General features: G+C 35.7%; 1 protein-coding gene across 12 annotated transcripts in view; it reads right to left on the reverse strand.

The window, feature by feature from the left end:
- Positions 1–23395, reverse strand: part of sgip1a (SH3GL interacting endocytic adaptor 1a) — a 51734-nt gene that overhangs the window by 24735 nt on the left and 3604 nt on the right. For 5 of the 12 annotated variants that reach the window (XM_037974068.1, XM_037974075.1, XM_037974074.1 and 2 more), the window contains exons 1-6: positions 3811–3949; positions 2638–2701; positions 2249–2273; positions 1487–1549; positions 1017–1080; positions 374–549 (exon numbers count right to left, since the gene is read on the reverse strand). In XM_037974068.1, the coding sequence (XP_037829996.1) occupies positions 374–549; positions 1017–1080; positions 1487–1549; positions 2249–2273; positions 2638–2701; positions 3811–3841 (423 nt within the window). In that variant the 5' untranslated portion in view covers positions 3842–3949. Of the gene's footprint in view, positions 1–373; positions 550–1016; positions 1081–1486; positions 1550–2248; positions 2274–2637; positions 2702–3810; positions 3951–23395 lie in introns of those variants that run through there. The other 7 variants (XM_017420488.3, XM_037974067.1, XM_017420486.3 and 4 more) reach the window with 2 other exon arrangements.

Below are 23395 nucleotides of genomic sequence, written 5' to 3' on the forward strand. Positions count from 1 at the left end.
CTCTGACAGCACTAACCGAGTATCATAATCCTCACAAATTATGAAATTCAAGCTATCACATAAATCTGCAGACCCTTCAAATCAGAGGAGCATAGATCCAGCTAACAAACCAAGTATGAAACCCGAGGACACTACACACGATTGGATACTGTGGCTGAAACATACTGGTGGTTAAATGACACAGTGGGGTAAATATTTTAGAGAAAATAATAGCTCAGAGAATAACATAAAAAGTGAAGCTGTATCAGTAGAACAAAAGAGCACATTCACATCCATGTCACTGATCTTCACACTTGACAACCACTTAAACTGTATTAATATGGCTGTCTGTTAATAAAAAAGCAGCAGGAAGAATGACATTAAGACTACTCACCATAGGAGACGGGGACAGAGCTATGTTGCCTATGGAGACTTTAAGCTCATCAAATGATGGTTCCGCTATAACACAATCAGCCGGCAGCGGCTTAATTTTGATTTTGAACCTCTTCCTGTGGTCCTCCTCCTCCTCAGACTCATCAGAAGAGAAGAAGTGGGACTTTTTGGTGGTAGGTAGGAGCACAACGTCAAGGAACATAAAAGGTCTGTGATTATGTCCGTTCTGAACCAACAACTCTTGCAAAACTTAAAGATTTTAATCTCATTTCAATTAATTTTGAGAAGGTCAGTCATTTCTGTGACACAAAACCTCTTTTTGTCCCTAATGAAAATGTTACCCTCATGCGGTTCATGCAATTTTTCACTTCAATTACACTATTACATAAAAACAAAAATCCATTTTCTGCACGGCTTTAATATAATAAAAATTTTAGTCTGATGTAAAATAATTAAAAGTGATAAAAATCGAACAGAGCAAAACAACTGAATAGACAATCAGAAGAGTCAGTGTCATGATTAGTGTGATATTTTGACACTAATTCTTGGTAATCATATTTGATTACCAAGACAATTTATAACAATTCTACTGACAGATTTCTGACATTTACATTTAATAACATTTGAAGTTGTGCTGAGGATATCTGCTGCCTCTGACTCGTCCTCAGGTCGGATACTGTAGCCCTCTTCATCCACCTCAGGGGAGTTCTGAAACACATAGAGTTAATTTTTTTATCAAACACATGTGAGTTATAATGAAACCACTGTGCTCTGCTGCTGTGTTTATATTTTGATATTGTAAGCTGAGATTTCAGGTTGCAAAGTTCCTTGTGGATTGAAAACTGCTCCAGAAAGTTGACAAAGTCACTATCCTCTAAAATGTATGATTTAAAATAATAAAACTCACAATAGGTCAACTGTTTTATTTCAGTTACAACCTTTAATCCCTTTTACCAGGTCAACAAAATCATTATCAACCCACTGATTTTAAAATAACACAAATGTGTACAAAACGTTTGCTAAATACAATTTGGAACAAGGCAGCGATTTTGTTTGCGAGTTGGTGCAGAAGAAGTTAAAACACAGTTTGAAACAAGGATAAAATAATACTTACATATCTGTCCCAGTCGATGTCTCCATAGAAGCCATTAGGAGCCCCGTTTGTCCTCTTCTGAGACTGAAACAAAACAGGCTGTTTTATCAAAATCCCCACAGACACTGAAGGAAAAGTATGTTATGTAAGACTCCACTACTCCGATGCTACCTAGAGAACAGCACTTTTTGGTTCTTTTACAGCAAACTCTTCATTAATAATTGACTTCATTTACTTTAGTTATTTATTTTTGGACACAGTGCCACAACAGTTCTTTTTTCTTGAATTCAAAAATATAATGTAATCAGTCTTTTTGCCACTTTTGAAGGATTCATTTTGTTTTTGTGCACATAATTGAAATCTGAATGGATACAAATCACAATAAAACATGTTGCCCAAAACAGTGTTATAGGGTGATACAATAAGTAACTATTTCTGTCTTTATTCCCAGATAGTAGTTTACAGAAGAGTTTCTTTCAACCTTCTCAATCAGCTGAAACATTGTTGGAAGGCTGATGAGTTAAAGAACAAGCTGTGATGTTTATTACCATCTAAATTCTACACACAACTCTAGCTGCTAATCTACTCTGAACAGCTGAGTTCAGTACCGACTCAACCACTTGGGGTTCCTGGCAGGCAAAAAGAACAGAGAAAATAAATAATTTATCTCCTATTTACCAGATTCAGTTACCTTCAGAAAGACTGCATGCTTGTACTGAAGACTAATTTCCATATGAAGAGAACGGAACTTATTATGTAATGTAAAAAAAAAATGTTACTCACACCACCCTCTCTGTCTGGGGACCCTCTGTGTGAAATAAAAAGAGATGACAGGGAAAAAAAGTAAGTTTTTACCTCTAAGTCAAGTGCTTTGCTAATTAGTCAAGCAAAATTAGTCAAAAGAAATGATTTAAAAGGACTATTTGACACAACTCCACTCAGATTCACTTACAAATTAGTAACATTGCAGTAGAAGAACAAGAGTCTCATGCAGAGTATCAAAAAGGCCAAACACAACATTAATTTCTACAAAATCCCATTGACAGGCTGGCATTAAAAGCAGAACATTTATGACTAATCCCCATCAACATTTTGTCAAGTTAGTCAATCCAAGCAGTGTTTTCTGCATGCACGGATCGTACGAGCCATCATAAAACAGGGAAAGAACTTACGCAGAATCATTGTCTTTCTCTTTCTTCCGTAACCCGAGGGCCTTCCTGGTACGTTTTTTCAGTCCTGAGGAGACAGAGGAGGAAACGGGTCACTGATCAAAGCTCCCAAACCAAAGGTATGACTGAAAGGTGTTTTTTTGTGGGAGGTTTAAAGGCTAGGTGGGGTCAGCTGGACAGCATCTCTCAGCTTGAGGATTAAAGTCCAAGTTTTCATGTATTATTGAGTGAGTGGCTGAATCAGTGTGAAAAGCAAACACTGTCAAATCTATAAATGTTTTCATGGTCAACACAGACAGAAAGACAGCCTTGGAACCATCAAGGAAACCTTTTTGGATGGAAAATTCATTAGCGCTGTGAAAATCAATGAGCAGCAGTTTAACCAGGACAGTCGCTGAGCGTAGATGGAGGAAGCTACTGCAGGTCAGACAGAAAGGTCAATATATTTTGCTCTGTACAGCACAAGACTCCTAATGTACTGATTAGCCAATCAATTTTTACATTAAACAATAGATTTAACTCAGAAAAACTCGCTGGTGATCTACTTAAATTTCGAACAGAATTGAAAAATGTAAAATAAAAAACAAAAAACAACAATGATAACTGCATTGTTTAAGTAATACCCATTCAAGTCCAAATGAGTGCTTCGTCCCTAAGAAAAAAAACTCTTGGAAGGTTAGAAGAAAATGGATTTAAAACAAAGTGTGATTTTGGAAAAGAAAAGTCCTGTAAATGTATGAATGGCACAGAAACTCGTTTAAATATGGCAGCAAGGAAAAGAAAACAAAAAGAAAATTGCATACTAAATTTGAGATATGTTCTTTGATTGCTTTTGCTCGACCTTTAACTTTAACTTCAACTTTGCTGCATTCTGCACAATTGACTTAAAAAGTTCAAATAAACTGAGCAATTACATTATGGTGTCTAATACTGTTTTACTTACAGTCTATCTTTAATGAAAGCACAAAAACCTAGCTTAAGTAGTGAGACAAAACCAAAAACAACCCGAAAAGTGTCAATATCTATGTAGCTTTACATTAAAAGATAAAAACAGTTCTTTTGGTCTTAGATTACAGTCCGTATCTACTTTACACCAGCCCTCTCAGCATTTAACATGTTTAACATACCCTGAAATGTTACACAAACTCATTTTAAATGCTCCCACTTCTTTCTTACCCAGAATAAAAGCCCAGTTGTCTCCCTCCATTTCTTCTCCGGCAACTCATTTACTTTCATTCTTTCTCGTCTTTATCTTGTTCTGAATTCATAACCTAACGACCAACCTCTCCCTTCCTCATACCACCTACAGACACACACTGTGCCTCAGATGAGGAACTTGATGCTGCCCTACCTCGGGCTAAACACACACACACACACACACACCAGCAGAGATAAGGTATCATGTCCTTGATCTGTGTCTGGTGCTCAAATTCAACACCAGTAACTCAATTTTTAAAATAATGACAAACTTTGGTATTGTAAAAAATAAAACGTTTGTCTGACAATGCAAGATCATCTAAAGGGCTTAATATGCTGAGTACCAGGTAATCAAAGCCTAAAAGGGCCCAAGCACACCAACATTTGACTAAAGAAAACAAAAATGCAACGAGGAATTCTTGTAGCATTTTTTTGCAGCATAGCTTCAACAAAAGAATGAATCAAAAATTAATCTCCAGTTTGAAGCCCACCAAGAAGGAGAAGAGGAGATTGGCATAATTATGATAATAAATTACAGAACAACACTAAAAATGTCATTTTTTCAAATGTTTGTTGTTGTTGCATTACTTTTGCAAGGCCAGATTTTTTTTCTTTGTCTTTGACTCTAAATATACAGTAATTCATGCATCTCCTCACCAGTTTGAACACATTTTTAAAAGTTTGGGTCTTGCGTGTTTTTCACAGGTACTCATTTATCAGAAAGTAATTTTTGCTTAATAACTTAAATAAAAACTTGTCTGGAGTTTTCAGCCAACTTTTAGCACTGGATATTTTACTTTTTCTTAGCTCTTTTTTCCCATTTCTTGTAAATCAACTACCAAATAAAAGCCGACAGATTTACAGCTGTGCTAACAAAAAGTCCAGTTTGTGTTTCTCAGGACATGTCAGTGTCAGTGTGGAAGCTGCACACCACCCTAACTGAGATTATGAAGTAGTATGATTCATTTTTATGTTTTCTAACTCTCTAATTCATGTCCTAATTTATAAGGTTGCTCTTTTTTATTTACAAACTCATAACAAGACATAAACTCTGCTCTCGGTGCACTTTCACACAGAGGCAGTTGAATAAATGACAGTAATCTGCGTATGTTATAAATAAGAAGAAAGATTCATGCATACTTTCTTAAGTACACACAAAAATACCAGAGCCAACATTTTCAACATGCAAATTCCTCAGACAGCTCAACTGCAAACATAATTAGTGGTGTATTCTCAAGACTCATTAATGTAATTTTAGGAAAGGCCAAAGGATTTAAAACCAAACAGGAATAAATAAATAAACCTAAAAAATGCAAGGAGCAACAGCACCATGGCTATTGGGATTTTTTTGAAAACACTAATATATTTCTTCTTGCAAAATATGCTATTATTCCAAAGTTGGTCTTTAAAAAAGTAAGGGATCCAAATCTCAAGAAGAAGTAATTTAATTTTAGAAAGTCTGCCAACAACAAGAGGAACACAACTCTGCGCAGCAGCAAAGTGTGTCATTATGGCTTCATATAAGTTCCACCCTTCAGCTTACAGGAACTGCTTGTTACAAACACAAACACCATTAAAACCTTGCAATTACAGTATATCATCATGTCAATATTAAATTTAGTTCAGGTCAGGCAAACATGAGCTCATTACCAGCCTTCACCAACCACATTTACACCCTAAAATCTAAAGTTCAAAAACATTTTAAATATGACTTACAATAATATCTTAGCCATGTCATGTTTTGACAAAAGATACATACAATAAAATAAAAACTAAATCTATGCTTCTGGTTGTAAATTTGAAATCAAATCCAAATAACTTGTGACATTGTATAAATGTCAGTAAATAGAATGCAATGATTAGCAAAACTCAAAAACTGTCAGGATCTGGGGTTTTGGAGGTTTTTTGTATTGAGTTTATTGTTTCTTTAATTCTGTTATTTGGTTCCTGTATTTAGCTTTGTGAGTTGTTTTTTGCTCCCTGCGCCCTCTGTGCTCTTGTCCTCAGACAATCACTTGTTTTCCTGCCACGCCCGTCTCCACCTGCTCTCTTGGTTCCCGGCCTCTTCAAGTTTTCTTACGTCTCCTTGTTTCTCTTTCCCAGGTTATCTCCAGAAAAGTTCTCAGTCTTTATGCCGAACACCAAGTCTCCAAGTTGCCTAACCTCCTGGGTTCCATACTCTTGAGCCTCCAGAGTTTTCAGGCCCTCCAGGATGTCTGCCCCGGAGACCTTTGGGGCTTTTAGACTGCCTTGTCCCTGTGTCTCCACCAGGGCGCTTCTCGCTTTCCTTTGCTTCGTCGAGGGTCACAACATCCCAGCTTTGTCTAAATTTGGTTTGCATAGCCTGCATCTGTTTCTTGCACATTTGTTTTATAACATTTATAAACAACTGGATATTTAAATGGATTATTAGTGAAAAAATATACTTTAAAAATGTCAACAAACCAAGATAATAAAAAACTCTGGAATGTGACTGGAAGTAAAATGTTCTTATATTGTAGTTCTCATCAAGTAATTTATGTCTTTTAGGGTTTAATAATCTTAAGTAAACATAGCCATTTTATAATTTTACACAGATAAGCCAGGGAACTGAGTAAAGGTTACCTTTGATCAGACTACTTAAAGTTTTTAAAGTGTGATTTCCTGTGGATTTACATGTTTATTTCCACCTGGGTGGTGGGGTGCTTTATTCACAGCAATACAAACCAGAGTCAGAAAACTGAAACAAAAAGGCACAGAATTACGTGGAAACAAAGACTCACAAAAATATTAACAAAAGTCTAAAAGACATGGATTTAAATCATGGCTGCTGCTCCCAATACACTCAAAGCTCTCCTCTGCTTCTGGACAGGAAGAGAAGAAGCTGTTTAACAAGCGTCTTTAAAGAGGGGAGAGATGAGGAGACTACAGACACACACACACACACACACAGCTTTCTGTGCCAGCAACAGGAGCAGACTGGGCCACCCCAGACTCTGAATGGGAAACCTGTGCTGCTGTGCATAGCAATCAGAAGGGATGGCAATAACAAACTGAGGCTTAAAAATGATAAAAAGTGTTTGTTAATCGAATAATTTAGCCTCTGGTTTTTCAATATCAAAATGCCAATCAACACTCAAAATAATATTCATTGTGTTTTTGTATCTTTACTTGTATATTTATCTCAGAAAGGTGATGGAAAACATGCTCCAGACTATGAGCCAATAAGCATGTCAAAGCATGTTCAGGTGGCAGAACAACATGCCAGATTTACAGCGCGAGTTGTGCTGTCGTGTCTTATGGCAGACATTCTGTCAAGCTGTTAGGCAAACACGTGGAAACGCATCAGAATCCACAAACAGGCAGGTAGCAACCAAGGAGGGAAGTAATTAGTGCTACAGGATGAAAGCTGGCAGGCATTTTAAGAAAAAGAAAGAAGAATTCATTGAGTAAGGCTGTGAGAAACAGAAGAAGGAGTGAGACAGGAAGGCAAACGGACTGGCATTAAGTCTAGTAGACAAACAGAGAGATATGCAGGTATGTTGCAAATAGAGGGTTTGAAAGACTCTTTTGTTGGAATGATTTGTGACCTTGAGAGGAAGAAGAAGAAGAAGGAGAAGGAGCAAACAGGTGAGAAATATGTTGCTGAAGTCAGGCAGATAAAGTGCACTGACCTCACAAGGCTGCTGTGAAGCTGTGGAGAAAAACTACTCTAAAATAAAGATGTCTATCATCATGAATACATGCTCTATTTATTTCAAGTCCTTTTTGGCCTTTCATGACAGATTTTTAAATTAAAATCATCTTGTGCTGAGAAAGGACAGGTTTATAGTCGTTTAGGTCAAACCTTGTAAATAACATTATGCACAATCTCATGTGATGTTGTGAGATCTCCTGAGACGTGTCAGCACTAAAAGAATGTGTTGAGGATGACTCTCAGCTACTATCACACCAAAACTAGCTCAACATCTGTAAAACTGAGTTATAATCATTTTATGTGTTTGTTAAGGTTAGATGGCTGTGGTGGTCATCTTCAGTTGGACTGATTACAAAAGTTAATCAGCTGTAGATGTACATTCATTGATTACTTTCTGGGGGTTACATTAAAATCTTTACAGTGGTTTATAAGATATTTTCTTAACAATACAGACAAACAAACAAACAAAGACATTACGTGGCGAAAAAACATTATAGCCATTTGATAAGTTTGATAAGTTAATATCTAACAAATGCAGATTTGACATTTATTAAATAACATTTGCATAAACTATGCATCATTTTGTCTTTATTTCAACATATTTTCTTAAGGAACATTTTCGCTGCTGGTCTCAGGATTTTTTCTTCTTCATTTGTCCAGTTTTAACCTGAAGGAAGGAAACTGTGACCAAAGGTAACAACGGAAAAGTTCCTCTGTTTCAAAAACTTGGAGAAAAACACAATACTATATGAGTAAGGAATAATAATAATAATAAAAAAAAAAAACTCAGGAAATCACCAATGACAACCAAATCCTGTCAGCCTCAGTGCTTCGGGGACAGAGAGTGTGTTTCAGTGAGAAGGCCTGTGCCAGAGAAAAGACAAAGACACGAGGTCGGTTAGAACAGGAGTGGACTGTCCAGGTGGCTGCTCTGTAAGCTGTCAAGTGTAACACTTCCAGTCACAGGACACTAAAAATACACATATGTGTTAGAAATTGGATGAGCCATGTCAGCTTTAATGCTGTACACTTTTTTACAAAAAAGGAGGGAGAAAAGCTATGATTTGTCAAGTGACGTCAGCCACCTCTGAAAGAAAGTGGGTCAGAGCCAGCAACCATATATTAGCGTGTTGGCAATTGGTGCAGAGAGGAACAAAAGAGTGAAAAGATGGTGAGGATGTATCCATCTGTGCACAAGGGCTCTTTCCACTCAAGAACTTGTGTTTCAATTATCTTGTTAAGTTCCTTTTTTAGATTATAGCAGCAGATAGGGACATACTTTCATAAAAGGAGCAACTAATACTTCAGATAATCACCTGGAATTTAGATTATTCGAATATTAATTTCTTAGTTTAAAAGGACATTAAAAAGAATTGAAAATAGAACTGACAGTGGCTACTTAGTTATGTGCGACAACAAAAATGCACAGAAGGGTAAAAGTAAAACATATTTTGCTACAAGAGGAGAATTTCCAGTAAAAAAGAAAGAAAAAGGTGGTATTTATTACACATCTCTGTTTATCAGTTTCTCCTCCCCCCATCCTCTGTTCACTCAGTCCCCATAAACAACCGTGGCTCACATCCCGAGGCTCTAAATAGCCACAACCAAGGACTGTGCAGCAAACGACCCTGCTGCAGAGCCAGCAAAGTAACTTTTAACATGGATTTTTTTTACACAAACACAAAAGGGAAGGATGTATTTAAAACCGGTCTGCCCAGCCTTTCAAAGATCAGAGTGGCAGATATGGGAAGTGAAATGTCCTTCATTCAGCTCTGAGCCTCCTGCTCTTGTCTCAGGCTGACACCGTGCACCTAAAATGTCTGCTTATATAGAAACAGTACATGATTATGTGAACATTTAATTAATTATTTATAAAGTTGGGTCTTCGATATATGACTGCCAAGTTTGTAAACCTAAATTAAACTCACACAATGCTCAAGGTTAAGCAGATCTTTTAAAAGCACGATCAAACCAAGTGTTTTTAAGCTCCCAGGAATCAGCAGGGATCTTTTTAAACTTTCCCAATACATTATTTATCATTCAGATTATGGCCTTTTTTTTCAATGACATTAAAGAAAAGCTTTGGCTGAAATTGAAAAACTACACAGTAGCTCTAAGAGAAGAGAACAGCTACATTTTGGGAATAAATGGTGATGTAGCTGGCAAGAAGTGATACCTTCCACAAACCTATTCAACTTTGTTCAGATAAAAAAGTACTGGTTATTTGTTATGTTTCGAAATCTTCTCTAAAGACAAGCCTAAAATGCTATTCTCTTATAACACACACATTGTCACAGCTGCCATTAAGAGGAACAGATACATTCATCTTGTTTACGCCCCCATCAATCTTACATCGCTCAGAAATGTAATATGCAGACACCATACTGCCACATTTTAAAATAAAACAGCAGAACAAAAGAAGTTCATCTTTTCATTTCAGCATCTTCCTGGGACATTAACTTTTATAGAACAATTTGGTGCAGCAGTCATTACACAAATGATGTGGAAAAAAAAAATTGTATTATTTTGACACATTTTCCTAAAACCTGTAATGGCAGAGAATGCTGGACCTTATTAGCTGCAACAAAGATGCTTTCTAAATAAGGGTTCCTCCTAATTTATGATGCAAATCAACTACATAATCCTTCTCTCATAAAAACACACACTGACAAAAATTACATTGAATAACAGCTTCATGAAGTGACAAAGTGTCTGTTTCATTATTTACCTATAAATAATGAAACAGACATTTTTCAACTGCTAATAAACATTGCTTTTCTATAGAAACCAAAACCACTGAATGGAAGAACCACCACTTGTTACCATTAACATATAAAACTAACTTGTCAGTTAGATGGCAAAAAAAACAAAACAAAAACAAATTTAAGGTAACTGTAGGGTAATAAATACAAGAATGAGTTTGAAGCTTCTGACTGGAGATTAACTGTGACTGTGATAGTGTGCTTCTGTCTGGTTTAAAGCTGCTTAATGATTTATCTACTGGCTACATTATAAAAATGAGAACCTCTACAGTTGAGTGGATTTGTCGTGCTACACGGATAATGACACATTCAGTTTTTAGAGACCCTTACTGTCTCTGACGGGAGCATTAATACACAGCAATCCTCTATCAGGAGACGTGATCAAATAGCTATGAGTAAGAAATTCAAATACACTGAGTTATATTATGTAATATTTACTTACACATGCTGACTTTCTGCAAATATGATATATCTGTCTATGTTTGAAAAGACTGAAAATTACTGCACACCTCTTGTGGTTTTGGAAAATCTGTTTTTTAATTTCAATTCTGCAGCAAAAACCCACCATCACAGTGCCAAGAGAATTTGGTGCATTTGTCTTAATGTGAATAGATGCATATTAACAAAGTTGAATATATACTGTAAGTCGTCATAAACAAATAAATCAGGGTGGTGAGACTTCATTTAGTCTTTAAAGAAGGTGGCTCAACTCCAACTGAACTGAAAGTCTTATGAACTTCAAGAACACACAAATATCCTATTTACAATTTCATTTATTATCTTGTATTTTGGCTCAGGATAAAATCAAGAAACTTGATTAAGATTCCTCTTCTTATTTGAACTTTAAGATCAACCTGATGATGGGTGCTCCTGCCTGGCAACTTTACTATCCCAAACTGATGTTCTTCTATAAATGAAATTTGTGCAGGAGAACAGCCCAAAGTAATTTACATTCACGGCATGCATGGGACATTTTAATGTTTCCAGTAAACGGGACGAAAACATTCAAATACATGTTATAGATGATGGATGTTTGATTAAAAACAGCTGCCACAGAAAACATTTTCTGTAACGCTGCGTTCCTCAAGTGTTTAATGACACTTAATCAACTTTTTAATTACATAATTACTTAATCACTGATAAGAGGATGCGTGTTATTTTAAACCACAAGATTCTCATTTTTACTGAATACAAACAGAAGAAAAAGAAGGAAGGATGGATGGTCAGTGGTGAGAAAACATGTCATCCACACACAAACACCCCCACACCTACACAAAAAGCAAACAAGCTCACATTTGTCATGAGTCAGTGATGAATCAGTTTAGCATTTTTGCTGAACAGATTGCCATTAATGAACAACAAAAACAACTTAACGGTGATATGGACACTCACTCTTCAAGATGTTGAAATATTTTCATCCTGTGGGTTGTTTATTACTTGTTAAAAAAAATGAAATGTCTGGAGGGATTTTCAAGTTTTACAACTGAAAGAGATCAGATTGTGGTAACTTAAAAGAAGAGAAGCCGTCAAAAAATACCAAGTAAATTGAGCTAAAAAATAACAACATTATAGAAATTTTACAAAATAATGTTTAAACCAGGCAAATGCAATTTGGAAAACAAGTCATGTTGTACAATAAAACTAAGATACAACTTTTCATCCACAAACTGACAGTAGATCAGACATGTTTTCAGCTTGTGTTATGGCTAATAAAGAGTGGAAGAGATTCAATTAAGCCTCAGGAAATTCTCACTGGTCATGTGAGGTTCAGAAACATTTGATTTAGACATTATTATCGTTTTATAATGTTGAAACTTGAAGAATAAACTGCTGAGTAAAAATATGTAATTGATGGCTCTGGCTGAACGAGATCAGCAAAGTCAAACATTTTGATCAAATGTGCGGAGCGTTTGAATATCACTGGAATATTTAACGAAGTCAAAGAAAATGTCTGTGTATGTTTGTCTATTTATTTGTTTTCACAACACAGAGTATACACATGCCCCAAAGTGTCCCACAAATAAACTCAAATCTGCCTGTGCACATAAAAAGGTTGAACAAAACAAAATCTAGTTCAGAAAGCACAATATTCAATTGGACACCCCCACAAACTATTCCTCCTCTTGTGAATTAGCTTTAGGCAGGATTTGTGAAAGGACTCCTGTGTTGACATAAAAAAGTACAAAGGCAAGCTAGACAACACTATTTTTGGCAAACATTTAGAAGCCTCTGTCCAAGAAAACAATCCTGGATAGGAATTGGTGTTAAAACACTAGCTCAAGTATTTTTGTCTTTTGATTAGTTTGATAGTAAATGAAACACTTTTACAAGAAAAGTAGAGATAACAAATTAAGCACATTAAGTCTTATTTTACAACATTGATGCCCCGGTTTTTCTGTGTTATATGATTAATGCCTGCCTAGTGGCTATAATGAGTCGCTGCACTGTAATCTGTTGTCATTTGACCAGCGTCAGCTGACCAATCAGAGCAGGAGCAGAGCTTTAAAGAGACAGGGACTAAAACTGTGCATCTCAGACAGAGTGCACAAAAAGTGTGATAGTAGCATAAACCAAAAAAAGAAAAGCATTTTTGAATTATAGTATGCATAACTGTTCTCATACATGTCTAAAACAATCACATATTTCATGAGCTATTTAACTTGTTTACAAAAATATTGTTAGGGCAAATTTATAGTAAAAATAAAAAGCTTAAACACAAATTATAGAAAAAGTGAAAAGGTGAGTGACACTACATGAGTATTTACTTTAAGAGTATGCACAATGAGAAGTTCCCACATGCAAACATGTATACATGTGTGTATGTGTGTGTGTGTGTGGAGGAGTGGGGGAGGGGGTCTGTATGTGTGTTTATGCCTGTAGGATTTATCCAGCTTTTACACAAAACTGATATGTATGAGCTGCTCCTTTGAAGCCAAATCACATCCTTCTTACATGTGCCTAGAGGGAAGAACAGGAAATTACTTGTTTGTAGAAAAAAAAAATAATTATGAAAATGAGAACAGATAGCTGGGAGGAAGGACTAAAGGAGTAATACAACAGGAAAGGTTGCAAAAATCTTAAAGAGTGATTGAAAATGTGTTAAATCAGCAGCATGTTTTCTTTTATCTTTTGTCTCTCTTATTGAGATGCGATCCGAAAAAGCTGGCCCAAATTCCTGTGCCTTATTTCCTCCCGACAATCTAATCTCAGTTTATTCGGGTGGGAGCAGACCACAGACTCCACCCCTCCCCTGATCACACACAGATTATAGGTTAGGCCAGATTTTTGGTTGCTAAAAGAAATGGCAGATCTGACCGTCTATTGTTCATTAAGACGGGGGCTTACTGAAAATCTCAGACAGCATCTTTTCAGAGACACAGACAGCAGAAGGCCATGCCATTTAAAGCTAAAATGAGAGGATGAAAAGTGTAATAAGAGGAGTGAAACCATGATGAGTACCACAAGATCTGGAACCACTTAGATGAAACACACCATCAATTCAAGTGTCACTCTTAACGCCCAGTAGCTCTGTGTTCTGCAGAAGTCTTATATAACCCACAAATTGACCAAGGCTACACACACTGCATCCAACTACTCTCAATGTGTATATAAATAACATCTAGGAACATGGGTCACCCCACACCCCATTTCACCACTGAAAGGTGTCGCTTTAAATGAGGTTAGAAAAGGCAAATAAGAATAACATGTGAAAAATTTGCTTTTTTTATATAATATGAAAATATCCCTTCTTAAATTTTGTTTTTGCTCAGTCTGTGTTGCTAACCTTGGTTGCACATGACTGTTGTTAGTAACGGCATGTTATGTAACTTGGTGACTCCAAAAAAACCAGAAAGGGCCATTGTTGGAGAATCCTATAACAACAGCTGCACTGAAGTACATGACACGGCATTTCTCAAATAATTGCTTGTGCACAGAAACACACAAAGTGTGCACACACACATGCATGTAAGTTTGCACCAACACGATTCTACTTTTACAATCTTGAGTCAGCCTGCAGGGTGCTGCTTGAAACTGGATTATCTCCTTTAACCACCACCTACTGTGGCTCAAAATGTGAAACAGAATTGAACTGTAGCTTTTCTTTTCTTGTTCTTCTTCTTCTTATTATTCTTTTTTATGTTTAAATTTTAGGTCAGTGAATTGAAATGAAAGAACCAATTTTACATATTTTAATAAAACACTAAATCTCAGAGAATATTCTCACATGGCTTGCCTTGGACATTTATAAATGATGGGGTTCTGACAGAACCAGGTTATGAAACAAAGTTAAAACGTTTCATATCTATGCTGCCAGAATTGAGAAAGGAACTGGAGTGCAACTGCAAGTTTACTGCCGATCAATCCTATATTGTACATAATAATTCACTTATGTTTAAATTAACAAATAGTTTAGCAAAAAATGTAGATTTATTTATAACGAACTATAGCCCAAAAAAGTAGTAAAGTTGTTGTGTGTGGGCTAACTCGAATGAAGCCTTGCTTGTTATTTTGTTTAGAGAAAAATCTGACATGAACAAAAATGTTTCTGAAAGCTGTTGACAATTTTTGGTTTCACGTGCTCGCAAGTCAAACTGTTTGCAGAGAGCCTCGGGATTTTGAAGAGAGACAATTCGGAGAAAAAGCTCTCAGAAACGGTGTTAATAGTCTGTTAAAGATCCTGTGTGTGTTCAATGCATATCATCATATTAAATAAACTTCAGAAAACAAAGGTGCTACAGTTTCCAGGTTTAGTCAGCAACAGAGAAATAAAGTATTTAAATATGAAAGGTTAACACATGCACAAGAAGTAAAGCAAGAAATGTAATTTTCTTCTCTACTCCTATTTAATTTAACCAAATTAAACTATGCACACAAAGTACCTTATTTAACTCTTTTTGAAAAGGTTCATAATGCCAAAATAAAAATGTCAAGCCATCTCAACAGTTACATCAATTTGTGAGAAAATGGTCATAGCTGGAGGAAGGGATCAAGGAGGCCTAACAAGAAAGATATTCCCCACTCAACTGACATCGTTTGTTTCCATTTCTTTTGTCTTCATGGTATTTTCTTGTTTATCATGCCAAAGTTTTGACATTTATAATCACAAGAATCTAGTTAAATCAACAGTTCATGAATGAGTGTAAGTCAAAATGAATTTTAAAGAAATAAAATGACCATAAATGGAAATTAATCAAGATACAAACGCATCATCATTCATAGTAAACTACTTGACCAAACCCTTTCTCTAACACTGTGATACTTAAATCCATTTGCCAAGCTCTTATTTTTATAATATATCTGGCCAGAACATAATCATATTTGGCAGAAAAACAGCTTAAGTCATACTGCACAAACCTATCAACTGCCCTCTGTGTATGACGGCCTGATTTTTACACAATTGCACTAAACCTAAAATAATTGTAATCAGCGGAGGTTACAGCAGAGATCTCGGGGCTGAATGTGGAGGAAGTACTACAAGGCTGCAAGCTGTGAAAACAACTACTACGCCAAACAGAAATATTATAGGTTAAACACAACCATGCTAATAACAGAAGGCACAGTTGATTATATTCCTCACAAGAACAGTATATGACTCCTCATAAAAAATGGTTCCCTAACAGCATAGCTGAATAATACTGATATAAATGAGTCAGAACCCAGAAAACTTCTATACAGTCACTTTTACAAACACAAATGGCAGCATGTAACAGTCACTTTGTGATTTAGTTTGATTGATGTGCATTGTGCCTCTGTTTCAGTTCCTCATGTAGGTCCCAGATCTGCTGACTGGGTGAAAATCAATGGATTCTTTAACCTGTGGTCTGGTCTGATGTCTGCTAATGAAATCGTATCTGCCATGATTCATCCTCCGGATGGCTTCATCTCTTCAGCATCATTTATGATCTCACAAAGACAAACGCGTAAAATTTTAAGAGCGCATTCAGTCTGATGAACACAAACGTGTTGAGTGGATGACGTATTGTGGATTATTTCAAGAAGTAGCTGCTGAAGTTCATGATTAATGTGTTTTTATAACCTGTTGCTTTGTGAATGAGTTTTGCCATAAGATTTCACATTTTTAAAATGATTGTCTTACTTCCACAGCAAGATTTATTTGTATGGGATTATTAAGAAAGTCCTACCACACTTAAAGTTTGAAAATAAGAAAAATTAGGTTAAATTGTGCTGCAGAAAAACAAATACGTTCTGCAGCAACATAAGAGTCACGTCTGTAAAAACCTACTCAGTGCATCCAGTACATCGTGTTTAAACTTCCACATCCAAGAATTGGGCAAGTATCTGTGAAATATTGTTTGGATTCTTTAGAACAAGCATGGCTGTAAATCAGGTCTATAGTCTAATGTACACAGAAAGCACAGCTGTTTAATGTGTCATGGTAACAGAACAAACAGACTCATCCCAAGGACATGTCACACACAGCTGGTGAGACACCGCTGCAAAACCAACGTCTCTGTTTTATTTTAAAGTTTGAAATAATACAACTTCAAAAATATTTTTACCTTTAAATTTACCCCCTTCCTATTTGTCTCTCCTGTCCCGAAAACCTTTCAGTTCCTCCCTCGTTACTACATCTCTCAACCATTCAGTAGCAATCTAAACACGGCTAATCTCTTCCTGTTGCTTTGTCCCTGCATCACTGCGCCAGTGCATCCTCAGCTGATTGGAAATGACATCTGTTTGCACTGGTATGGCTTCTGGCCATACAGGGCAAATAAGCAGGCAGAGCTCGACCCCGACAAGTCCACAGAGATGGCAAAGAATAAATCTGTAACACATACACGAATAAAGGCAGATGCATGTCTTTTTAATGAATCTAGCACCCAAAGATAAGAACAAACAACTAGGAACATGATAGAAAGGGCATGAAGACGAATTCCTATACAGAAAAATAAAAGTGATGCTGGTAGTTTTGTTGGAGTATATTTTGTTATTCAATTGTCCTTATCACTGAGTGTCATGTCAGCTTCTGGGGTAATAGAGCAAACATTTTTAAATGGCCCATTGGGCTTATTACAGTTGTCTGACTGTAATAAAAAAAATCCACTCCTCACAAGTAAAAGTGTATCTTGCTTGTAATTGGCATTATTATTATTATTGTTATTTTAATTCAGTCTTTGTTTCATTCTGGTCATTGCAGAACAACTTCATATTATTGGCCTAATAATTAAAAGGTACTGCAGAAAATGTGTAACTGTGGTGAGGCAAGCAGGAAGCAGGTGAACTCTCCAAAGCCACAATTTATTGATTACAGGATGTTTATTTCACAAACAGATACAAAAAGGCCACATATATTCTGTCTAACAGCAGTGTGATTTGATCTCATTTCATCATTAGGTAAAATTAAGAGATTGAGCCAAGCACTAAGTGTCAGCTTGGGAGATGAACACATTATCTAGAGAAGAACATCAATATTAAATTGCCAAATAAAGCCAACTTCCCAGAAGGCTTTTCTGCCAGCCTGTTTTCAGCCCTTTAATAATTAGGAACAGAAAATAGAGTCATGTTTACTGGGACACAAATTAGAGACAAGGAAAGACTCAAGGAAGAAGAAAAAAAGTGGGAAATGTATCCAGAGCGTGAGGTAGAGGACAACAGAAATGGCAGTGATAAGGCTTGCATGACTTTGCTGCTGGAGTGATGACAGAAAAAATGACAGGCATATTTTGAAACAAATTCTACAAAAGAAAAACACCTTTTTTCAGTTTCTAAATCTTCCTCTCTAAAGAGAAAGTAAAAACCTTCTCTTATAATGCAAAGAACTGAAGTGAGTCAACAAAAAGTAGGTCTTTCGTGATGAAGCTGTGTCCTTTCTCCTTTCATGTCTCCCTCCACCTCAGGGGCTCTTCATGCAACGCTTGCACTTTCATGCTCTTACTTGGCCAGTCACTTGATATCATTTTCTGTCTCCATCAGCCCTCACTTTGTTTCCCTGCTCCTTCCTGGGACACTCCTCGCTTTTTCTTTCTACCCCTTTCTTGTGTTAGCTTTGTTCTGTGTTATTGTCTCTTCTGTAATTTAGTACTGTGTTGATTTCCCTTTAAGATGCTCTGCACTCTGGACTCCTCCACTCGGATTATCCATTATGTTTGGCTCAGTTTAACATTTCATGCAACAAATCAATATTTTTTACTCAATTACCTGAAAGTCATATATCAGGACCTCCTTTACAGTATAAAACATCTGGTATAACAGACAGCCTGTTTCACCTGTTTATTTTTATGAAACAACCTCTTTTTTTGTTGAATAATTTAGTTCAAACAAAAAGAATCTGAATCTAAACTACATGTACAAGTTTGATGCATTTCTTAATTAAATACCAGAAAAACATAGAAGCAAACTTTAATGAAATTCAATCAAGAATGCTAAGATTTGTTGTAATAAATGTGATGAAGTACGGATCTTATGGTGGATTAGGGTTAGCATTGTATGATAGTAATGAGCCTTGTAAGAGAAAATATCATAGGTTTCTACTGTAATATTAAGAATTGCAATAAAAATGTCATTGATTAAATGGCAAAACAAAACTTTTTAATTATTATAATTTAATTTATTTTATATTTGCTTCTAGTATATAATTTCTGCAAAGGCTTGCTGGGAGTGTGTCAACATACATACTGTATTCACCAAAGACCTGAGATGTACAACCGTGAAATTAAAACAATATTGGCCCTCATCTTTTAATTGGAATAAATCATTCCAAAAAGCAAAACCTGTTTTTCATCACTATTCACTGGATATTTATTAAAAAAACAAAACATTTCTCAATACTGCTTGTTGATGATCCACTGAAGACAGTTTTTTTTTTTAAACATACAATGAACCACACTGATAAATGTGATCTTCACCACAACACCAGTAAACACTGATTCAAGATTCAATTAGACTGCTCATTTAAGACTGCGAATCATCAATTTCTCTGACAGCAACATAGCACAGGACCTTGTCACAAGAAAAACCAAAAGGAACCCTCTCAGCCTGTTGGGTTAGGGATCTGTAAAACATCTTGTTTTTTTAAACTTGCCATGGGTGATATCTTTATTTAAAAAGCACTCCAACACAAATAGGAAGTCTGAAAGCATCTCTAGTGCACTGAAAACATTATTCAGTAATGGAAGATTAGTGACCAAATTATGCATAGTGATGAAATATTTAAAATATAATCCTGACAAAAAGACATCTTCTTTAAGAAAATATAAATCTCATTTTTACCAAGACACTGATACAGTCATAATTAAGAAAACTACTCCACCCCTTTGCTGACACTGGATTATGCAAACATGTCTTTTTATCTTGCTGAGAATCTTGAGCTTCTTTACATAACCTGTCTATGTGCGAGAGACGTGTGTGTGTGTGTGTGTGTGTGTGTGTGTGTGTGTGTATGAAAGTGGGTGTGCCTACAGAAGAATAGAATAAAATTCCTTTTGTTACGATGTTGTGCTCGTAAATGAGGCCAAATCCAGTTATCTACTGCTAGATTTTGATCAATCCATTGGAAACTAATTTACTGTTATTGTTCAATATAATAAGCTGTAAACAAATATCTGTGTTGTTAGCCACATGCTAGTAAACATGCACAGCATAAATTATTTCTGTTCACACTGGATTAAAAACTTTCTAGGAAAATCTTTTAAAAGCTCTGAAGTGTGCCTCTGAAAAATCTCCATGGTGTAAATATGCAGATTGGAGAAATCGGGCTAAGTATTAGGGGTAAGGGGTAAAACAGGATTAGACCTAAATATGATGTTAACAAGTACAAGAAGGCTCATTTTGCTTTCTTCCTCTTCACCCTCTCCTCTCTTCTCTGCCCCTGCTAACCTTGTTGAGGAAGCTTAACTATAAACTCCCTGTTGTTAATGAGACACACACTAATGACCCAACACAAATTCACATATACTGTATCTCCTAACAGCATTGTTTACGGTCGTGTTAGCATCTACGCTCACACTTCTGCTATTATTAGAAAATATGAATGACTCATACAGGCACCAGAGTCCTGACATCAGAAGTTGTCTATTAGCTTCCCATTCTTTGAACATATTCCACTTAAGACACAATGCCTAGCAACAGCCAGTGCTCATACTTGCTGTATTCACTGTTAAACACTGGGCATTCAGTTCAGAAATGTCTTACCAACACTAAATCCAGCTGCTGTTACTGTTTCCATCCCTGTGGTTTTAACTGTGTGTGGGCTACACCAAAAACTCCCTTTAATTACACCAGAAAATGTCAGAAATCCAACGATGGATGTGAATACTTTGTGTTACAGCTTTGCAACAAAACAACTGCGCTTCCCCACCAAATTGCCCTTATTAAAACACCTAATTTATGTGTGGATTTACAAAAAATAAATACATTTTGAGGGAGAGCAGAAATGTAACATTTATTTCATGTTTATCCGTGGTATTTTGCCCTGTTTCACATCATCATAAATTTGCTGGTAGGCAGAAAAACTCTGATTCAAATGCAGCTGCCCACATGATTTATGTGTTTGGACCAATGACAAGACTTCCGATTATTAGTTTGGATCTGGGCTGGGGAGGAGCACATACTGTAGCAGAACAGAGTGCAAAAGGAAACATACATTGTACCATTACCAACTCTTTAACCTCAATAACAAAATGTGCTGCACTTCTGAATACTAATGTTTATGCTGATGAAAGAATTACAGTACAAATGTGTTGAAAAATAAAAACAAAAACAAAGGATGAAGGTAGAAAATGAGCAGAGTTAACTATGAGACACATTTATTGAGATTTGCATGTCACTGAACCTCATTTTTATGGTATAATAACATTTCTGAACAGGCAATACAGTACATATTTTCACACAAAATGAATTTGAATTCTCAGGTAAAATTTAAGAGTGACATAAGGAATTGAAAACTCAATAAACAGCCCAAATCTTCTCAAAGTAACTATACTCTAAAGCTTTTTTTTTGGTTTGTTTGTTTTATAGCTAGACCACAAATACAAAAGAAATCTTAGCATGTCAGTGATATTTGTCTGGTATTTATTAGTGCAACAGGTAAATCAAAAATGTATGTCTCCAGTTACAATCTTCAGTATTTTGTCTATGACATTAAATTTCAAAATAACAGAAAATTGATTGCAATGATTATAACCATGCTGTTGAAACCAAGTTCTGTAAACATGTAGAAATTATAAACTATATAGTTACGTCCAAAGCTTTTTTTTATATTTGCTTCTATTAAGACAGATGTTCTTGCATTTTTAAATGTGCTTGAACAGCAGTTTTCAAGGGTTTTAAGTTTTTTTTTAGCTAAAGGTTTTAGTATTTCAGCACTCAGTTTGTCCTGAAGCAAAATAGAAAAAAAAACAAGGAAACAGAAAGGTAGATGATAAAAGAAGAAGTGGCTCAAAACTATAATAGCAAAAGAAAAAAGAAAAGATCTGAGAGATGCATCCAGTTCCTCTCTTGATCTATCTACAGTTTGCTAAGTATTTAGCTAAGAGCTCTTTGGCAAACTTATTGTTGCTGCAAAAATACTTTATGCCTGTCAAACTGTGTTATCTGTGGCATGTTTTTGGGATGCAGCTAAAGGAATCAAGTCTACACAACAAGCTGTCATTTGTCTGACTTTTCTGGAAATCATGTCCACTGCCATATTTTTCAAACTGTGGTACAAATACAACCTAAAGGGAAATAAGTAACAGAAAAGAAGCACTTTCATTTAAAAATAAATCTAGTCACTGTTATGATGCTGATTGAGTTTAGTTCAACATCTGGATTTGTGCAGCCAGAAATAATTTTAAACTCTATCTGGTTTATAAACAGAGATTTGTACAGCAACAGATCAATGGTAAAATGAAGTCCTTGTATCAGACTCACAAACAACAATCATGTCTTACTTTACAAGCAGCAATGCTATGATGGTTCTGCAAAAAAACAACTAAAAAGATAGTATTAATGCACAAATGATGTTAAAAGCTGAGTCAGCAGCTAAAGTTGTGTCATCAATTGACACACAGAGGTATTCAGAACTTAAATAATTTCCAACACTGTACTAAGAAATTTTAATGTACTGTTTGAGGAACTTTAAGCTTTATTCATCATTTGAAAAGAAATAATATATAATTTCAAGTAAATTCAGCTAACAGATTGTTAAAGAAATAAAGTAAAGCCCACCATATGGCTCTCTGCTTTGCACATTCCAGTTCAGGGTTTATCCAAGTTTCAGCCAAGCAAGCTCAGCGAGACAGTCTAATTCCTACTGTTAGTAAGGAGGATTAACAAGACTATGTGTCGAAAGCCCAGGAAGTGTCTATGGTAGGCCCTCCTCTTCCATTTAACCCTCAAAATGTTTACATTCTGATGTTTTTATTGTTTTAGCCTTATCAGTGTTCAGACTATACTGTTCTTCTAGGGTAGAGCCACAGGAAATGCCATCAGGTCATTAGAATTTAGAAGACTTTTCTCTGGAAACATAAGCATGTACAAAGTGCAAAGCATTTTGGCTCTGGGGTGCATGAGAAAATATCAGAGTACTAAGCATATTGAATGTTGATGGGTTATTTTTTCTAAATAATACAAGAAGAAGTTTTTATCTTAGCTCAAGAAGAAAAGTCACACTGTCGGTAAAGCATTTGAAATATAACAGATGCAAACCATAACAATTCAAATCAAAATCCCTGAAAAGGGATTTTATATCAGTTATATCAAGTTATATCATCCAATTGCATGGCTAGTTTACATTTTATCTAGTCAAACTACTAATACTAAACTGAGTAGATGAAAGTTAAAAATAGGAAACAATTCATTTACCTAATACACTACCAAGTTATATTTAACAGCACTTTAGAGTGTGAGAGAAATATAAACACATATTTGAGCAGAATCAAATATAGGTTCTCATGAATACAAAAAAGTTTAGACAGGATTCACACCTCAAATAACATCAAATTCCAAAATACCATATACTTTGAATTCTGCAATCATATATTATACCTCTACACAGTTCGAGGTAATTTTAGCATTTTCTGCTGCGCTTTAACTTATGTTTTTAAAATAATTGTAAATTAGTGTGTACTGTTTTTCAAAACACAAGAAGTTACATTAAGTCAGATAAACAGAACTAAATATGACT

This window comes from Kryptolebias marmoratus, linkage group LG24 (genome assembly GCF_001649575.2).
Source record: "Kryptolebias marmoratus isolate JLee-2015 linkage group LG24, ASM164957v2, whole genome shotgun sequence".
NCBI lineage: Eukaryota > Metazoa > Chordata > Actinopteri > Cyprinodontiformes > Rivulidae > Kryptolebias > Kryptolebias marmoratus.